A 21551-nucleotide genomic window follows, 5' to 3' on the forward strand; every position below is an offset into this window, starting at 1 on the left:
ATAGTGCTTTCTTGTGGTGCCAAATCATTGTCTCCACTAAAGAAATCAAGCATCTCAACCTCATCGCTTGATGATCCATCTGATGTTTCTTCCTCGATGTCAAGATCATCGATCTCAATGTCACTTTCCGTAATCCATGCGTGTTCACTACATATGTACGTACAACCAAAACATCATGCCAATGTCACAATGCGTCCAATGCAAACATGAGAGAAAGAGAGAGAGAGAGATGTGCACCTTATTGTGGAAGCCATGAGCAGCAAATGGCAAACGACCTCAAACCTTCGTTCAGATGATGTCGTAAGCTCGTATTTGGTAGCAATATGGACCTCAGACCTCTCTCAAAAATATCTCACGAATGCGCCCTGTGTGCAAGAGTTTCCTGCAGGCTATACCGAGAGTTTCTACGAGTTATACCGAGATTTTTCGGCTTTCGGTTCCAGGTTGGCGTAGTTTACTTCGAAGGCCGGGTTTACCACAATGGCTAGGTTTAGTTTTGATCTACGATCCAAAAACTCGTATTAGAGTTAGTTTGCTTCGGGACCCTATAAGCGGCTTCGTTGAATGCCCCATTAAAGGTGGGCACCACAGAATCTATCGTCTCCTTGCATTGGCAGCCCACGCAATCAATTCCGCCGGGCTGGTTGCGTTTACAAGATTGGATGGGTTTACCTTTGGTCGTCGCTTTTTCGATTGGTTGGGATTACTAGTGGTGGGCGAGTTTTTTATGTCATCTGGGTTTACTTTGTTAAAAAGTACAGGTCAAGATGCACTCCTTTTTTCTGCCTCAACCATAGCCGTTGATCCCAATTCCCCGGGGTCTTAAAGACCCCGTGGGAGATAGTGTTGAGGCCAGCCTTTTGCAAGCCCTGCCCCTGCATGCATGTAATCTGTCGCAACCACTTCTGCTGTGCAATCAGCGTTTTGTCTGGTGCCCAGATCTGCTCCTCAATCACAGTCCCTGCGTAAGGCAAAGGGACACCTCTGCCCTGCCTCTGCGTGGTCAGCCTTCACGCACCTAGGCAGTAATCGACATGTTGTCCAGGCAGTCTACTGCACACCTTTGAGCGCCCTTATCCAAAGCCTGCGGACCAGACATTATTACACGTGCAATCTGCCCCTGTGCACCGATAAAGAGAGCAGACCTGTCCCTGTACAAAAAGAGAGAGAGAGAGAGAGAGAGAGAGAGAGAGAGAATTCTGTGTTCGGAATCTGTTTCTGCTATGGCAAATCTGCAGGAATCTAATGGCATCGATATGGCCTTTCTTGATCAACAGATTGGACAAGGGAATGACAAAGACTTCACTGATCCGCATGGTGATTCCTTGGCTGATGAACTTGGGGCGTTGCAGGATAGTGAGGAGATGGACAAATATTGTAGGATGTCGATCGAAGAACCGGTCTTGGGCCTGAATTTGTCTCAGCTAGAGGTTCATGTTTTGTGTTCACGACCCGATGGATCTTTACAGTTCATGCTGGCCACTGCCAATCATCTTATGTCAGATTATGTCCATTGTAATGAGGATAAAGCTAACGCACTACCAGATGGGGATCGAGTAGTTGCAGTCATGGGAACTGACCTCGTCTTACAACAAATAGCTGCTTCCATGAGAGGGCAGCCATATTTTATTTTACTAGGACTCCTTTGATCACCAGAATTCGTGCTTGGCTACAGTCCTTGGCTGCAATCTATGCTTGTCAGTTTTGAACAATGCTCCGAAGATGTTTCAAGGAGTATGCAGATTCCCTTGGTGGAAGAGATTTATGATGGCTCGAAAGGGTTCTTTGAGGTTCTTTTTCGTTCTGTAGAAGTACGGGCTCTTACTATGCAACGCATTCCTTTGTTTATGGATGGGCAGCTAGTTCATGTGGTCCCCTTGGAGGCCCATGGCTGAGTTTCAGGAGGTGTAGAGACAGGCATGCCCAATTTGGGTAGAGGTGGTGGATTTCCCTACGCATCTCTGGAGACTCGTCTCTCTGGTTTTGACCCTTGGGGAGGTTTTGGTGGAACCTCGGCTGGCTTCCTACGATCGGAATAGGGTATATATGCTTTGGGATACAAGGAAACCTCGCCTAACAAAGATTCGTTTTGAGGTTCCAAGGTTACAAACGTTGGTGTATGAGTTGAAATGGAGTACTTTTGCAGGACATTGTTTTAGATGTGGCCAGTTGGGCCATTTCATTTCGGAATGTGACAAAAATATGGAGGTAGGGCAACGCCCTATGGACCCAGATATGGAAATGCAAGATCACCTTCCTCAGCAGACTATTCAAAAGCCCGTGGCTGATCTTGAGCACCTTTCCCAACATGGTCGTAATGAAGACAAGAAGGACGTTTCCCACGGTGATGGGGAGTGTGTTTTGCTTGCGGGTGGGCGGAATTTGCCTCTTCAGGAGGATTCCTAGGTCACTGTGGTTCGACCTAATGCCAGACACGATTCTCACTCCACTCCTGCCCATCCTCCGCCGCCCCCAATCACTCAAACCTTTCAACGGAGAGAAAGGGGATTTTATATGAAACCCCAATCTTCCAATGCTCCGGCAGTAGAAGATAAAAGGCCTTCTAATTCTTCTTTGTGCTTTGATGCGCGTGGGAGGCTTGTGCCTCCTCGGGATGTTTTCCGCTCCCAGCAATAGCACTTCCCTTCCCGTGCTTCCATTGTCAACTTGAAGAGGGCAGATCAGGTTGATGTTATTCGAATTGAAATGGAGAGATCCCAAGCTACCAAGGCTATTGATGTAAAAGGGAAAGAGAAAGTGGCGGTTCAGTAGTTCTTCTCATTTCTGATTCATCATGAAAATTGCTCTGTGGAATGTGAAAGGTATTTCTTCAGGCAGCAAGCAGTATCGGTCATGGAAAGTGGTGCTAGTTGGAAAATGGGATGTTCTCAGTGCTATGGAGCATAAACAGCAAGCTTTAGCTGGATCTTCATATGTATATACGAATTATATAGTTTTCTTTAGTGGTCGTCTTCCGCACAGATCGGGAGTTATGTTGGTTGTCAAATCCTCCCTACAACCATCGTTGGTCTCTCAGGACCCTCGTGGCCGATTTTTGATTCTTGAAATAATTTGAGGGAGAGGTTTTGTGGATTGTAGGCGTATGCTCCTTCTAATGCAAGGAAACGTCATCAGCTTTGGGATGACCTGCACTGCCTTGCCATGGCTTCTCAAGGCTTTGTTATGGGTGATTTTAATACTTGTGTTTCTGTAGATCAAGCAACCTCTCTGCATTTGGTAATCGATGGTCCTAAGAGACAGGCTTGGGACGCTCTTGCAGCGGCATCTTTGAAACACGACATGTAGTCCTAGATGTATCCATCACAAGCTGGATACACTTATCGTTCTTTTCAACATCCAAACACTTGGGCCAAACTAGATAGGATATACATCTGCCAAAGTGACTTTTTTCTTCATGCAATCATCGATATGCGGGTGGAAAGACAACATGTTTTGTCAAATCATTACCCTTTGGTCCTGGAAATGAGCCACAGACCTGTTCATGCATTTAAGGCCCTCCTTGCTCATTAGCCTCTTCAATTCAATAAATCTTTTTTGCAATAAAATCAGTTTTTGGAAGGTAATCAACAACTGATAGCCTCTTTTACCTCGAGGATCCTATCTAGAGGGATGGAAGCATGGGTGGTTTTTAGGGATAATGTGCAAGCGTCATCCTAACAATATGGTATTCAGTATGCTTCCTCGTTTCGAGCTGAATTGCAGCATGCTCAATCCTTATTAGCTCATTCCTTGTCTCTATGTCAAACTGAGGATTCCAATGATGGAGCATATTATTGAGGAAAGAGGATTGCAAGTGAAAAAAGGAAGCAAACATGATTATTGCTGAAAATTAAACCAAGTGTGAAGGATGCAATGGCACATTTAGCAAGTTTGCTTAATCTTATGCTTTTGTTGTGCATTGTTCGTATGATCCTTTTTCTCGTGCACATGGCTTATTAGTGGGCTGAAAACAACAATACATTGTGTTTTGACAGTGGTGCCTCCAAGCATATATTATCCTTTCATGACTTGTTTGTATCATATGCAAATGTACAAAAGGGGAGATTAGTTGTATGTACAAATAATCCATCGTATGCAATCCAAGGTATTTGACAGATTCCCATTGTTGCAATATATGGGAAAATTATCATACTTGAAAAGTTTTTGTATGTGTCTTGCATAAAGAAGAACTTGCTTTTGGTTTCAGCCATTGCATATGCTAGCTTTGTGGTTGAATTCCACATGGATCAATACGATATCTATGACTGTAGTGATGGGGATGCCGTCATTGTCATTGGGACATTGTACAATGGCCTACATTAGCTTGATTTATATGAGAGGAGAGCCTCAAAGGATGCATTATAGGTTGATGCCACCATTATGGATGACACCAAGTTATGGCATGCTCAGTTTCATCATCCTAATGAGTTTGGTTCACTTGGCAAGTAAAAATATGGTGTTTAATCTCCCTCCATTGAAAGCACCTAGAGATAAGGTTTGTGAGAGTTGTGTACTTGGCAAAATGCATTGTGCTTCATTTCCCAAAAGTGGATTTATATGTGCTAATTAGAAATTACAGATTGTGCATAGTGATATTTGTGGACCCATACATGTCAAATCCATCGAAGAATACTCATATTTTGTTACCTACATCGAAGACATGACCATTTATTGTTGGGCATATGCTTTGAGGCATAAATCAAAAGTGTTTGCATGCTTTAAAACCTTCTTGGCCTTGGCTGAAAATGGTAGTGGATGCAAGGTGATTACTCTCCAAATATATCAAGAGGGAGCAAATACATTTCACGAGAGTTCTCTTTTTTGGCTGAAACAAGCATTAAACATCAGTATACTATGCCTTATACAACAATGTGGCTAAATAAAGAATCAAACCATAATGGACATGGCACATAGGATGCTCTCACAAATAAGCTACCCCCAATGTTTTGGCTTGGTGCTAGTATGGGTGCAAGATATGTGCTGAATCGCAGCCCCACTAAAGCATTGATTGAATGTATGGCTTAGGAGGCTTGGATGTCACACAATCCTATCTTTGGTTGTTTAGCATATGCTTTGGTACCACAAACGTGAAGTTGGTTACGGTAAAAAAAGTGAAGGGTACTACTTGTATCAACCCTCTACAAACAAGTAGAGATGTGGTATTCATTGAACATGCTAGTCAGTCCTTCATGGACTGCAAAAGTCAACCCAATATGAAGCCTATCCGTATGTTTGACAATCTATTACCAAATTTTCAGCAAAGTGCACCATATTTTGATCAATTCCAACAACCTATTGAGGGTTTACAGTAGCAAAATCAGCACAAACACATGCTGAACAACAAAATTTTCAGCCCATTGATTATGACATTGTTGATGATAAAGTGGCCGATGAGAGGGCTACTATCTAGGAAGGTCAAATAGTCCCTAGATGGTTGTTGGATACATTATCCATTCCACTTCCCGGTAGAACTAGAGAAGCCACTTGTTATACACAAGGTAACTTCATACAGTAGACACTTGTAGCTACTACATGCAATGAGGACCCTGTTTCTTTATAGGATGCTTTAGAGGATGAGCATTGGATGGCAAGTATATAGTTAGAGATTAACTCTATCATAGTAAATCGCACATGGGAGTTATGTGGCTTGCCTCCTAGTAAGGGTGTTATAGGCACAAATTGGGTTTACAAATTAAAACAAAAATTTGATGGTACCATTGATCGCTAAAAGGCATGTCTGCAAAAGGATCTGCCCAACAGCTTGGGATTGATTAAGATGAGATGTTTGCACCCACTTCACATATGACTACCATTCGTAGTGTTATTGCTTTCGTTGCCCATTTTGATTGGCATCTGCATCAGTTGGATGTGAGGACTCCTTTATAAATGGTGATCTTCATGAGGAGGTTTATGTGACAAAACATTCTAGCTTTGTTCAAAAAGGCTCGAAGGGCAAAGTATGTTGGTCACATAAGGCCCTCTATGATTTGAAATATGCACCTAGGGCATGGTATGAAAAGTTACATGCATATTTGATTGCTCTTGGTTTTAGTGATTCACACACTAAAAGCATGCTTTTTGTGTCTACAAAGATAGGAATAATCTTATAAATTGCAACATGCATTTGATGTCACAAATCTTTGCCACTTGTACTATTATCTTGGCATACAGTTTTCTACAATTGAGGGGGGCATTGTTTTGCGATAGTCTAAGGACATTGGGCAGCTCCTTGAGCATTTTCACATGCAAGACTACAAGCCTATCTCTACTCTAGTTGAGAGAGGTCATAGGTTTACATGTGAATATGGAGGAGATCCATTTGATTCTTCTCTCTATCAGCATGTGCATAAAGTCTATTAATTGAGAGACCCCTAAACCAGATATTAAGTTTGGGGTCTCTCAGTTAATGGACTTTACGCATAGCTGTCGTGCTACACATTGGCAAGCAATCAAACATGTCTTTCACTATCTTAAGGACAATCAGATGTTAGGTCTTTTCTATCCTAAAGGTACTTCTCTTTGCTTGCATGCATTCAAAGACAATAACTAGGCTGGATATTTTGGCATACAGGTATCCACTAGTGGTAATTGTTTCATGCTTGGTAATTCATGTATCTCTTGGTTGAGCAAGGAGTCTACAATGGCCACATCTAGCTGTGAAGCTGAATACAGGGTAGCATTCACAGCTACATTGGAATGTGTATGGCTCAGATGCCTTTTGGTCAATATTAGTGTGGGATAGTAGTCACCCAATCTTATCTATATTGACAATAAGAGTGCCATGGTAGTTGTGAGGAATTCATTATTTCATACTCACACTTAGTACATTGAGGTGCATTATCATAATGTTAGAGAGAGGCTCCATGCAGAGGAGATTGACTTGGTTTATACCCCTCATAGTTGTCACGTACAAAAAGTATGGTACGGTATGGTACAGATGTGATATTAGTACGAAAAAAAAATTTAACTTCATTATTTTGAACTATAGATGATAGAACAGATGTTTAAAGTCTAAATAGCAATGCTATTGGAGTATATAATATGAATACTTGAGGGTAACACGCCAAAATCTCTATGGCATATGCCACATGCGCAACATGCGCTACAACTTACAAGTACATACATAGGAGTGGATACATCATACATAAATGATCATACAAATAAGAGGCATGTATGCTTGAGAGAGAAGGTTGAGAGAGAGAGAGAGAGAGAGAGAGAGAGAGAGAGAGAGATGAAATGACATATCCATTACGAAAAAAAAAAAGAGATGAAATGACATGAGATGCTTTGTTAACGTCTACAAGAGGCCAAAATGACTTGTGAGACCAACAGTTACCAAACAAACCACCAAGGGTTTTGGTAAAAGATTTATGAATTTGGTTATGGTTTTGTTTGGCATTGCTAAGGCTAAAGTAGCTACCGATGGTACATTCACTAATTCGTGTACTCTCAGAAGGTACATTAGGCCAAGCTATCCTCTGTCCTAGTTTTATTAGCAATGTGTACTAATGCTTTGGGTTGGGTGGTGCAAAATGAGCTGTGAACAAAGGTAAAATCAATAGGATTAAGCTACTTGATGATTCTCAAATGGTGCTGAATTTATTTATTGATGACACTAACATATTGTGAAAAATGATGGGACATCAATTAGAAACGTTTGGAATTGCTTGAATACCTTATGTATGGCCTTTGGCTCTAGGATAAATCATAACAAAACATGTATGAGGAGTCTAATCAAGCTTCCACCCCCTTTCTTGGTTGATCGATCAAGGCTACAAAATCACCACCATCACCACAACAACAATAGTCAACAACCCAAACCACCACCAACAACAATAACCACGCCACCAAAAAAAAAAAGTGCTTGTTTTTTTGTACGAATTCGTACGGTACAGTACAAACCAGTTCGTACTACGTACGAGTGCAACTATGATACCTCTATATAGGACAACGTGGTAGATGTGTTTACAAAAGCTCTCTCTAAATAGAAGTTTGAAGCCTTTCACAAGACTTTAAACTTAATACCATTTGGGGATTGATCTACACATTCGATGTATATGTTCATATCATTCACTCGGGGCGTGGTGGTGGTGGTGGTGGTGGTTGGTTTTGTCACACTTATCGTGTTCCTCCATAGTTCTGGTGTGAACGCTCCCTTATCCATGGGCATCTTTTACCTTTCAGCTGGAGAAGGGTTTTTTTATTGTGAGCCCATTAGTGGGTGTCGTTTAGTACCTTAGGATTGTGCTTTCATCATCATTCTCACATACTCGATGTGTCCTTCCAACAATTCGCCTCTCTTGCTGTTCACTTGTTCACTATGAGTGTGTAAGTGTGTGTATGCTACTAAATCCTAACATAACACTACAATGACGGTTGTACAATTCCAGGTACAAGAAGAAATATACAAGCTGAGGTACATATACAAGATACATTGCGACCTAGTGCAAGGGAAAGCTACCTTTAAGGCATTACTCCATCACTACATGAAAAGGCTTATGCAAATAGATTGATGAGATACAACTTGTATTACTCCATCACTACATTAAAAGGCTTGTGCAAATAGATTGATAACTTGTATTAAAAATATTGTTGTTGTTTATCATGAAACGAAATAATTGGATAACGATTTTTTGGATGAGAACAGACACAAGTACTCAGCTCTTGGCAATATCGTAGTCGTGGTGCTCAACTAAGCTATACCTAATATGTCTTGCAATGAATTAGAAGATGCTTAGGGAAAGGGAGAGGGAGAGATAAGGGGGGTGTGCAAACAGGAAAATCCATCACATACTAAAGCATCCTTATGTAAGACACATCCTGAAAAACAATTGGCTTGACATAATCTACCCGTAACCTAAGATCTACTTCAATTTTCAGCCAAGGTTAGTGTATTCTCTAAAGTACCAAAAAATTAATCAGTCAGCTGTTAACTGTTGACCATTCAAGGCTTCAAAGTACTAGGTATGTAGACTACTCAAGTTTCTCAAGTCAGTTTTTGGTTACCAGAGGAGAACACATCACACAAGAAAGCAAATTGTTGCATATGTTGGTTTAACTGCAAACGCCTTATACTTATGCCACATAAGATTTATCCCCATATAACTTATCGTGTATACCTTATCTAGCTCAGTTATTAAGACTTCTTCTCTGGCCTGAACATTTTGAAGTTGTGCTTTGAGATTTAGGGACTCATGCAAGGATGTATAAAGTCCTGCATTTGACACCCTTGGAGTCCCTGAAACTTTCAGAGAAGATATTTGAGATGCAAGATTTGCATTCTCCTCCGTCAGTAAGCGCTCCCTTTCTTTTGCCTCTGCCCGGATCTCCTTCAGTTTTTGCACAGCTCTTTCATTTTCTATCTAGAAATATAGGATTCACGTAATTAAAATCTGCCTCCATCTAGAACCACCTAGAGTATAAAATTTCTTATGGCCAATTTCCCTGAAGAGTTATGGTTTGTTTTTGTAAAGAAGAAAGTGTTTGCTACTAAGCGGTTGACAATATCTGAGAGTACCTGATAACCTTTAATCAGAGATTCCTGTTCAGCAATTTCCTGCTGCAAGTGCTTTATCTCATCTTCTGTCAGGTGTATCTCTCTTCCTCGTTGCAGAAGTTCTTTGGGACTTTCCGAAGCAAGCTTCTGTCAACAAAGAGTTCCAAAGAACATAATACGGATCACTAAGGATCAGTAATCATCACAATCTACTGAGATAATCTTCAACGATATGGCCCAGGCATTTGTAACAAAACCTGCCAGGATTATTTCCCAAAATCATCATACAAAGTTGAAGGTGGACAGAGAAGGCTCCATATAGGCTAGACCATGTGTTTAACAAGTTATAGAAAACATATTTTGGTCTCATAGTCAAGGGAACTTTTGGTTAAATTAATATTTACCTTCTACATGCTCATTTTATTTGGGAGATACCCAATTGATGTATGTGTCCAGTTATTAGGACAACAAAAGCACAAAATGTGTATAATATGCATGGTATTTTAAAGCAAAAAGTGGTTCCTGTAAATCCAGGCATCTATCAACTTATACTCATTTCATATGTTGGGTTAATGCTTTCTTTCCTTACTGCAGAACACACTGATAAGCTGCAATGTGACTTAAGGATAATCTCACTACCTCTATGCATAGACACACTTCTGTATAGACATTGGGACACACCAAATACTACTTTGTATATAGCATGCACTATGACTTTCATATCTTTCAATTACTTACATGATGTACTATGTCACTGCATGTAACTTTCGCTTTACCAGAGACATTTTAGTTTTCCATAGACTCTCCCTTTTTTATCTAGATATTGTATCTACCAATACTTTGTGCTCGCCGTCCAACCATGCGATTTCTCTAGAGGCTTTCTAGGGTTGAGCAAATTCTCTACCTATATTTTTTGCTTTCTCTAAAGGTATAATGTTGGAGGCAAAGATGAAAGAAGATTTTCTCTTGCTTCTCCTTTCTGTGAAAGGGAAAATGACATTATACGGTGCAAAGTTGAATAATAGAAGTGTGATTTCTTACAGCTTCTCACTCTCCTCTTTCTGTCAGACTCCCCACTCCACCCCTTACTCCACGTAACTCGAATGCACCTTCATGCTCCACCTCACTCAACGACTCAAGGCACAGAGGAGGAGTGACGAAAAGGGATGGCAGACAGTCATCAAGGACCTTAGACCACCAGCCCATACGGTGCCACCACAGCCTCCTACAGCTCCCATAGCCACTTCTTGGTTATCCAAGAGCTAGAGATTCCACAGAACTTGATTACAGCAGCACCACATATCACAGCAGCACCACAAACTACAGCAGCACAGCAGATAGACAAGGCACAGCCCATAGAAGCAATGATACCAACAGCGACCTAGGAGATGCAGCAGACTGCAGATACACCACCGTCTCCCGGATTTCTACCTCACCAAAAGCAGAGATCCCAAAGCCGATCCCATCGCAGGTACTCAACACCCCGTGAGGTGGAGAGAGTGAGGAGACACCAGAGTAAGCAAGAGGTAGAGGAATCAGACGTCTACTCCAAGGACTTCCCCGCACTACACCCTGCAATAGCAGAGGTAGCACAAAGAACACGAGATGGTGTATGCTAGGAGACCATAGAGATAGGCACGGTGGCAAAGCCACGGGCCACACCAGTCTTAAGAGACTGAGACACACTCCATGAGGATACTCGCATGGAATATATGAGGCTTCAAAGGACGACACTTCAGGCAGGGCCGGAGCCTTGTGAGGCAAGATTTGCATAGAGCATTAGTAAGAGGAGCAGCTGATTTTCTCATGTTGCAAGGGTACCATCTCTCGGTAAAGAGGATATCCTAATGCTCCAGGAAGCTACTGCCAGGCCAAAGTCACATCTATTGGGCAATGGTCGTGAGAGGCTATAGGTGGGAGTATGCAAATATGCTGGGGAATAGTGGACCAAAGTCACATCTATTGGGCAATGGTCGCGAGAGGCTATAGGCGGGAGTATGCAAATATGCTGGGGAATACTAGACCTAGTCGGTACAAGACTGGGGTATAGTGATTCCGGAGAGAGCTCTTTGGGTCTCAGTGAGAGTGGAGGAGTCAGTTATTGGTTTGCTGGTCATTTACGCCCTGAATGGCTAGCGAGATAGAAGACAGTTTTGGACTGTCTCTCCCACAAGTGGATCATTGGATAGCAGGGGATGACTTTAATATGGTGGAGGCTCTTGATGACACAGGAGGCAGATACATGGAAACTATTAGAGGCAGAGAACAGGCCACCTATACGAGAAGTTACTATTTCAGATCAAAGGCCAGGACCCATGCTTCACTGCAGAGTTTGGCAGGTCCATAGCCTCACACTCCAATTTTCTAGGAGAGACAGGGCAGTAGGAGCCAGCACTTTCTCTAGGATTGTGACCGATTTTATGTGGACGATTGGGCTTGCCACAAGGGCAGCCTAACACGCATCATACCTGGCATGAACCTCTCAGACCAATCTCCGTTTCAGCTACTTCTCTTTGAGAGATTCGGAGAACCCCACTCCACTGTCAAGATTCCAGAGCACTTGTATGAGGATGATCTCAGAGAATCGGTCACTCAGATGTGATGATCCATACCCTTCTCAGTTGGACAAGCAGCTAGTGACTTGTATGAGAGCTTACAAGAGATCAGTTCCTTCTCCAGAGAGGAGGCCAGGAAGAGAAGAGAGGGTCTTTTAGAGAAGGAGAGATCTTCCAGAGCATCATTGGCTGCCCTACAGAGTGCAGGTTTAACAGCATGATAGAGAGTGTGATGGAAGGAATGCCTCCTAAATAGAGGATAGAGACAGTACATGGATGATTATGACCAGTAGAGAGACTATCTTCACTTTCACAATGAAGCAGGAGGGCAAACTTATGAGAGAGGATTCGGACCAATCAAATTCACAGCTTGCTCTTGTTAGAGGATTAAAGTAATGGCTCGTTGCGATATGAGATGGTATGGAGATCGATACCTGATTATTTGTATGATGGATTGATGGAGACACTTGATGTGTGTAAGGAGACCTCTCCAAAGACTACAATGGGATTCAAGGGAGTGAGTACAAAGAGATCCTTTTCCTGACTAACCATGTGACCTCATTTTTCTATATACCTGAGCTTGGGAGGAGGATTCAAATGGGCACGATCAGAGTGGTCCTTAGTAATATTAATATAAATAGGGCAACTCTTCACCCCTTCTTGACTAACTTTCAAAGTAGGCTCAATGGAAAAATTTAGATCTATGAAGCTTTTACCCTTCCTTTGATTAGTTGCACACAAAAGTTTGGCATATGGCTTAGTTATGGCGAATTCCAATTAGCTTGTGCTAAATTGGCAAAGCTAGTGGAGGCATAGAGGCACTGCTTATGGGATTGTCTAGGGCCCAAGAGCTACGGAAAAGAGCCCTCAAAATGGTCTTCCATGGTACAACTCAAACTATGATACTCACTTGAGGGCAATCTCTTGGGTCATTGATACTGGTCCACTAACAAAGGTCCGGTATAAGGCTATGAAAATTTCAAGATGAGCCTAGAATTTCATATTTCTAGAGCACACTTGAACAGGACTCTCACAGGCAATCATATTCTATGATCAAAGACAAATAGGAACATAAAGGAATTTGGGCCTTGATCAGCCAACCTATCCAACAATGAAAGCATCGGGTAAGTGACTAAAGCAAACAGCAAAGGGCTGAGAGGGCAAACTTGCCGAAGAGACCGAGATAAGGCAATTTCATCGGTGATCCCTCCATTAAGTGCAATACGAGCCACTACCCCCTGGCTAATAGTATCCACAAGAGAAACCATGCGTGGCCCAAAACCCATTGTGAACATTAGCTGCCTCAAAAAGGACAAACTTACATGATCAAATGCCTTTTCAATATCAAGCTGAAGCATAACAACCTGTTGGCCTGAAGCTTTTGCATAGTCAATTCCCAATTGAACATCCAGAATGTTGTGCATTATATTCCGGCCCTTGAGAAAACCATATTGACGTGGATGAAGCAAATGTGGAAATACTTTCTACAATCTATTGGCAATGATTTTGGAGAAGATTTTATATAAAGAGCCCATAACAGGGATGGGTCTCCATTGTTTCAAAGAGGTTGGAGAAGGAATCCTAGGCAATAACCAAATGGCTGCAATCTTCCAATCTGAAGGCATGACACCAAAATTCCACACTTGTTGGTAGAGGCGAGTCAACAGATCCTTAAGGTGTTCAACATGACCTGAAAACAACTCATTAGGAAGCCCATCCCAACCACGGCTTTTCCTTCGAGGCAAGTGGGACAGCACCTCTTCCACTTTATCCTTCAAAATATCAGCCTCCATTAAGTCAACCCATTCTGGCAAAACCTAGTTGCTAACCAAATCACAAATGTATTTGCAGGTAGAGTGAACAGCATCAAAAAGAATCTCTTGTGGGCCCAACAATGATTTATAAAAATCGACACACATCTGAATGATGGATGCACGATCTGTCACCATAACACCTTGCTCATTCTTCAAACGCACAATATTTTCCCGGGCGTATTGTTGATGCAATCTAACAAAGAATTGATGAGATTGACAATTATTGTCGTGTAAAGCTTCTGCTTTGGACAGCAATTTGTATTCAGCATATTCCTCTTCTTGTAGAGTTTGGACTCTGCCTTTAAACCATTCAATGCATGTAAGTAAGTCATCAGTGGTATTCCCCGACTGCCACACGGCCAACGAATGGGCCAACAAAGATTGTGCATGCTGCAATTCGGCACGTAAAGAGGAAGCATGTTGAATATCATATTGTCGGGATAACGCACGCACAATATCCCTAAAAACAGCCCATCCTTCCATCCCTTCAAATAGAACCTAGAGCAAAATGAATCAATTAATTGCTGAGTATATTCCAATAACTGATTTTGTAGCAGAAAGGATTGATTAAAATGAAGAGGCAAACGAGCCAAGAGAGCCTTATAGGCATGAACAGGACGGTGTGTCATTTCCAGGATCAAAGGGTAGTGATCAATGACTGCAAGAAGGAAAGAATCACTCTGACAAATATAAATCCTATCCAGTATGGCCCATGTGTTTGGATGCTAAAGAGAACGATAAGTATATCCTGACTTAGAGGGATGCATCCAAGACCACATGTCCTATTTCAAAGACACAATTGCTAGAGCGTCCCAAGCCTATGGCTCAAGACACCGTCCATAACCGAGTGCTGCGAATGATCCACAAATGTACATGCATTAAAATCACCCATAACTAAGCCTTGACGAGCCATGGCAAGACAATGCAAGTCATCCCAAAGCTGGCGACATTCACGAGTAGTAGAAGGAGCATACACACCCACTAGCCATAAAACCTCTCCCTCATATAGGATTTCCAAAATCATGAATATGCCACGATGGTCCTGAGAAACCAAAGATAGTTGCAATGAAGATTTGACGGCCAACATAACTCCAGATTTATGTGGAATACGACCACTAAAAATACATCCCAATTACCGGCTAACACCACTTTCGACAACGGATATTGCTTCCTACCCGAAGAAATGCTTTTAACATTCCATAAAACAATTCTCATGATGGAACACAAAAAAGGAAACTACTAAATCACTACTTTGTTGGGTATTTGACTCACGCCTGACTTACGCCTACGCTCATATGGGAGTGTCGGTGATCAGTAGGACACTGGGGTACTTTTTACTCTCGGTAGGAGAGGTTTTTTCCCCCAGACTTAGTCTTATTTTTGTATGTGCTTATGTGCTTATGTTACACACTTATGGGCACTTACTGTGTTCGGGTGTGAACACCCCCTACAACCCTAAGGTTTAAGGGTTGTACTTTGTACTTTCATTTGACACTCTTTCAGTCTATTCTATTAGGTGTCGTGCTTCACTCTGTCTCTCTCACTCTCACACTATCTACTGCATTCTCAGCTGCACCTCGATCCTCCCTCCTCACATTTGGTATCAGACCTCAGCTCTGAGCTCAGCCACAGGTCTGCAGTCTGCAGCCCCCGACTGTACCTTCTGCCCCAGCTGCCAGCTCCCGTCGCCAGGTCTCCAGTCGCCACCAATCCTGGGCGCCGCCTCATCTGCCTGCGCGCGCCACCCGTACCTGCGCGCACCACCTGTACCTACGTGCTGACACTGCTCCTGCAGACGCCGCCAACTGTAGGCGCCACCTCCTCTGTACCAGCGAGCCACCTGCAAACGTCGCCAGTCCAAGCGCCGCCTACTCTGCCCAGCGTGCCTCCTGCAGTCGCCGCCAACTGCAGCTGCCGCCTGCTTAGGCGCTGCCAGTCCCTGCGCGTGCCGCCAGTCTCTACGCGCGTCCTATTCCTGTGCGCAGACATTGCCTCGGGATCCGTGCCCGTCGTCAGTCAACTGCAATAATTCTGCAGAGGTAACATTTTACATTTTTTATTTCAAACACAGGAGTTCGTGCAGCAGCAGGATTAGTTTTTCGCATTGGGACACGTGCTTGTGTCTATGACAGAGACACATTAAATGCACATTCTGGGGTATTTGTAACAAAAATTTTGGCAGAAATTTTGGGGATTTTGACATTACAATGTTGCTGAGCACTGTTTGCACCTTGGGAAGCGTGCATTAAAGACAGTTCTTGACAGAGTACACCCTTGCACATTAATTGCAGAAGTGTGCTTGCTGCAATTTCTGAAAATTTGCAGATTTCCAGCCCTTACTGCTTTGACATTGCTCATTTGTCTTTGGAAATTTGTCATCATGGCAAATCAGGGAGGTGATGTATTTACCTATGTATCCAAGGAAGACAGATTGGATGGAAACAATTATTCGCTATGGTCATTCATGATGAAAAATGTATTAGTGGCTAAGAATTTATGGGATTATGTTAGTGGAGAGGAAACTAGACCGGGAGTTGTAGCTCCCGTTACTCCTCCTCAAGGGGCACGTGGACAACGGGAACCTCAGCCCACTCCACCTCAGCCACTTCCTCCAAGAACTGCAGCTCAAAAAGCTTGGGATACAAGAGATGCACAGGCTTTGTCGCTGATTGCTTTGGCAGTTCAACAGTCCATCATCCCTCACATTCGTTCAGCATCTTCTTCGCGAGATGCATGGCTGACTTTGGAGCATATGTTTGCAGGAAAGAATGAGACTCGAATCTCTTTCTTGAAGAAAGAGTTAGAGACTTTGAAGATGAATGAGGGTGATTCTATGCAGGATCACTTGAATAAGATTCAGGACTTGCGGGAGCAGCTCATGAATGTAGATGAGTACTTTTCGAATGCACAGTTGATATCCACCACCTTGAATTCCTTATCTCCTTTGTACTTGTCTTTTCATACTGCCTTGAACCTCACCATGAGGATTGCCGAGCACCCACTCACTTTTATTCAGCCGATTAGTTTGCTTCTAGAGGAGGAACAAACAAGGAAAAATAGTGGTGTGGATGCTATAGTCTCTGAGCAGACTTTTGTGGCAAAACAGAAAGGCAAAAACAGCAAGGTGAAAAATGCTCCACAGAGTTCTGGTACTTCTGGCACATCACAGAATCAGACACGAGGGGGCACGCAAGCTAAAAAGGGAAAATGTCATTATTGTAAGAAGCTAGGCCACTATATCACTGAGTGCAGGAAGCGCATTGCCAAAGAGAAGAAGAAGGAGTCACGAATGTCTGTTTCTACTACTCCTTCAACTGCTAGTGAGTCCGCGTTCTTTGTTGTAGACAGGGACTATTGTTTTTACACTTGCACTTATGACATCTCTTGGGCTGATAGAGCACTTAGCTCTACAGAGGATGCTGACACTTGGTTCTTTGACAATGGTGCTTCTAGGCATATTACATCTCGCAGAGATTTGTTTGCTTCAGTTAGTCCACCTCCCGTTGGGAAATCTGTACAGTGTGCCAATAATGCATCATACCCTGTTCGTGGTATTGGGGAGATTCAGCTCACAGCCATTGATGGCTCTATTCTCCGCCTACAGGATGCTTTGTTTGTGCCTGGGATCAAGAAGAATTTGCTATCTATTTCTTCTTTGGCACGTTGTGGTTTGCAGGTCACATTTGATGATGACCGTTGTATGGTTAGAGATAAAGAACGCATGACTTTGGTCTTGACAGGATCTTTGTGTCATGGTTTATATGAGTTGGATGCTCTTTCAATAGATCAGTCGGCATACTTGACATCCACTCTTACTCCTGCTATGATACAGGCGGAGTTATGGCATGCTCGTTTGGGGCATGTAAACTTTGGCAGCTTGATGCTTTTGCAGCGTACTCAGATGCTAGATGGCTTACCTCTCTTGGAGAGACCTCCTGAGCACTTATGCGAGGGATGCATTTTGGGGAAAATGCACCGTTTCTCATTTCCCCGTGATGTTGCTTTCAGAGCAACAACCAAATTGCAGTTGGTGCATTCGGATGTTTGTGGGCCTATGCAAACAATGTCATTGGGCGGTTGTTACTATTTTGTGACATCTTTGATGACTTTACACGTTTTTTCTGGGTCTACTGTTTGAAAAAGAAGTCAGAAGTGTATGATGCATTTTTGGCTTTCAGTACACTTGCTGAAAATCAATCTGGATGCAAAATTAAGACTCTCCGTTCGGACCGAGGGGGGGAATACATGTCCTCTATGCTGAATTCTTTTTTGAAGCAGAAAGGCATAGTCCATCAGTACACTACTGCCTATACTCCACAGCAGAATGGGGTAGCAGAGAGGAAGAATCAGTCACTCATGGAGATGGCCAGATGTATGCTGAAGGCAAAGAGCTTGCCTCATAGTTTTTGGATGGAAGTAGTCATGTGTGCTTGCCATATTTTGAACAGATGCCCTACCAAAGCCTTGAAGGCCATCACACCTTTTGAGGCTTGGAACAACCGTAAACCTTCTGTTGGCCACTTCCGTACCTTTGGGTGTCTTGCCTATGCCTATATTCCACAGGTACTTAGAAAAAAGTTGGACAACAAGGCTGTTAGTGCATTTTTATGGGATATAGCAATGAGAGCAAAGGCTATAGACTCTATGATTCCGTTACAAAGAAGGTTTTTGTCAGCAGGGATGTTGTTTTTGATGAAAAATCAGAATTATCCTTGGCTGGTTTGGACACATATCAAGCTGCCCGTGATGTTTTTGAAGGGCTGCTGCCCATTACTTTTGGTGATTCAGCTGGAGCTTCAGAAAATGAACCTAATGTTCAGCCAGCTGCTCCTATGGAAAGTGCAGAAATTCAGCCATTGGCTGATCGGAATATTCAGCATAATGCTGAAACTGAAACTCAGCAAGAGCTTGCACACAGTCAAGAAGCTAGACAGTTACCTAGATGGTATTTGCAGACTATGCAAGATAGTCCTTTGGATGCACCCACGGCTGGTCGTACTAGAAGGCAAACTCGTTTGCATGATTCAGCACATACCATGGAGTTTGTTATGGCAGCAAGTACTTTTGATAATGAAGAGCCTGAATGTTTTGAGGATGCACAACACAGTGTGCATTGGATGGCAGCAATGCAAGCTGAATTAGATTCTATCACTAAGAATCAAACTTGGGATTTGGTGTCTTTGCCATTTGGGAAGAAAGCCATTGGAACGAAATGGGTCTACAAACCGAAAAGGAAAGCAGATGGATCCATTGATAAATACAAGGCACGGCTTGTAGCTAAAGGCTACGCACAAAAAAAGAGCATTGACTATGAGGAGACATTTGCTCCTACTTCCCGTATGACGACCATCAGATCTATGATTGCTTTAGCTGCACATTATGGTTGGACAGTGCATCAGCTGGATATCAAGACTGCATTTTTACATGGGGAACTTCAAGAGGAAGTTTATGTACAGCAGCCCATTGGTTTTGCAGTTGAAGGCTCAGAACATTTGGTATGCAAGCTCAAAAAGGCACTATATGGTTTGAAACAAGCTCCTAGAGCTTGGTATGCAAAAATAGATGCTTTCTTGCTTGGTCGGGGGTTTCTTAATAGCTCATCTGAGTCTACCCTTTACGTATGTAAAGAAGGGGGATCTATGCTGATTATACGTCTTTATGTTGATGACCTTTTGCTCACTGGAACACATGCTGATCAGATTTCAGCATTCAAACAAAATTTGCAGCAAACTTTTGACATGTCTGACTTGGGAATTTTGCATTACTACTTGGGCATCCAGTTCATACATGATGCTCGAGGTATTGGGCTATCACAGTCAAGGTATATTGGGCAGCTTCTTGAGAAGTTTGGCTTACAGGATTGCAAGCCAGTTTGTACCCCCATGGAACCTGGACTGAAACTATCATTACATAATGATAGTGATTTGTTTGATATACATACATATGCTCCTACAGTTGGATGTCTTATCTACCTATGCAACACTAGGCCGGACATACAGTTTGCAGTTTCAGCTTTGAGCAGGTATATGCATCAGCCACGTATGTCACATTGGCAAGCTGTCAAGCGTGTTTTTCGTTACTTGCAGGATACTCGATCTCTAGGGTTGCTTTACGCCAAGGGAGGACCATTGCAGTTACATGCTTACAGTGATTCTGATTGGGCTGGTGATTATGATACACGTCACTCCACTAGTGGCAATTGTTTCTTTCTTGGCTCTTCTTGCATTTCTTGGCTTAGCAAGAAACAATCCATTGTTGCCACATCGTCATGTGAAGCTGAATACAAGGCAGCTTTCACTACCACAGTTGAATGCGTATGGCTTAGACGCTTGCTAGCTGATCTGGATGTATCTGTTACGGAGCCTACTGCTTTGTTCACTGACAGTCAGAGTGCCATTGCAGTGGCACGGAACCCAGTGTTTCATGCCCGCACGAAACACATTGAGATCCATTATCACTTTGTCAGAGAGAGGCTACACACAGGTGATATCAACCTTGTCTATTGTCCTACCACCAGTAATGTGGCAGACATCTTCACCAAGCTCTTCCTCGTGACAAATTTGAAGCATTTCGCAATGCTTTAAATTTGATATCCTTTGGTGGCGGATGATCCTTGTACTCTTGATCACTCTTCACTCCAGGGGGGTTTGTTGGGTATTTGACTCACGCCTCACTTACGCCTACGCTCGTATGGGAGTGTCGGTGATCAGTAGGACACTGGGGCACTTTTTACTCTCGGTAGGAGAGGTTTTTTCCCCCAAACTTATAGTCTTATTTTTGTATGTGCTTATGTGCTTATGTTACACACTTATGGGCACTTACCATGTTCGGGTGTGAACACCCCCTACAACCCTAAGGTTTAAGGGTTGTACTTTGTACTTTCATTTGACACTCTTTCAGTCTATTGTATTGGGTGTCGTGCTTCACTCTGTCTCTCTCACTCTCACACTGTCTACTGCACTCTCAGCTGCACCTCGATCCTCCCTCCTCACATACTTGGTGTCGTGCTTCACTCTGTCTCTCTCACTCTCACACTGTCTACTGCACTCTCAGCTGCACCTCGATCCTCCCTCCTCACATACTTTCCCTTTCCCTTTTATATCGACTGCTTTGGCAACCTGAAATCTCCCCATCTCGCTTTGGATCAATCTATCAAGTCTGCCTTTTGCAAAGTAGCAATCGAAGCACGAGAAGGAAGCTGTTGTTGCTGGGTCCGATTCCCAGAATAGGACCAGCCCATCCGATTGCTATAATCGGACCAGTCCGCAGGAACACGTGAAGGTTGAGGTTTCATATGGAACCCCCTACCTGTGCATTGAAAAGTCTGAGTGATAGGCTATGGAGATGGGTGAGTAGGAGTTGACCGAGGCTCCTGTCTAACATTACGTGGAACAACCATGACCCAAGAATTATCTTGAGGGGGCAAGTTCCAACCCACCAAAAGCGATATACACTCAAGACTAGATTGAGTAGCAACCTTCTTTCCATCATCTTGTCCCTACTGGACAATCGGCTCAAGATCAACTTCTAGCTGCTGAACCATCTGCTGGGAAAGACGGTCTTGCATGTCAATGTGAGGATCCATAGAACGCTGCAATTCCTCATGGCTTCTATCACATTCGGAAATGAAATGTCCCAATTGGCCACATCTGAAACAGTGTCCAGCAAATGTGCCCCATTTCAGCT

At 43.0% G+C, this 21551-nt stretch overlaps 1 protein-coding gene across 14 annotated transcripts in view; it reads right to left on the reverse strand.

The window, feature by feature from the left end:
* LOC148030242 (uncharacterized) overlaps nucleotides 1-21551 on the reverse strand; it is a 218635-nt gene that overhangs the window by 78834 nt on the left and 118250 nt on the right. For 13 of the 14 annotated variants that reach the window (XR_015692150.1, XR_015692151.1, XR_015692149.1 and 10 more), the window contains 2 exons: nucleotides 9518-9643; nucleotides 9120-9362 (listed from right to left, as the gene is read on the reverse strand). Coding sequence is in view for 11 of the 14 variants with exons in the window: in XM_087686528.1 (XP_087542654.1) it covers nucleotides 9120-9362; nucleotides 9518-9643 (369 nt within the window). In the remaining 3 variants the exon portion in view is untranslated. The remainder of the gene's footprint in view (nucleotides 1-9119; nucleotides 9363-9517; nucleotides 9644-21551) is intronic. The other variant, XM_087686525.1, reaches the window with a different exon arrangement.

The sequence above is a fragment of the Lygodium microphyllum genome, chromosome 10 (genome assembly GCF_053477565.2).
Source record: "Lygodium microphyllum isolate KBCC chromosome 10, Lygodium_microphyllum_v1.1.10, whole genome shotgun sequence".
NCBI lineage: Eukaryota > Viridiplantae > Streptophyta > Polypodiopsida > Schizaeales > Lygodiaceae > Lygodium > Lygodium microphyllum.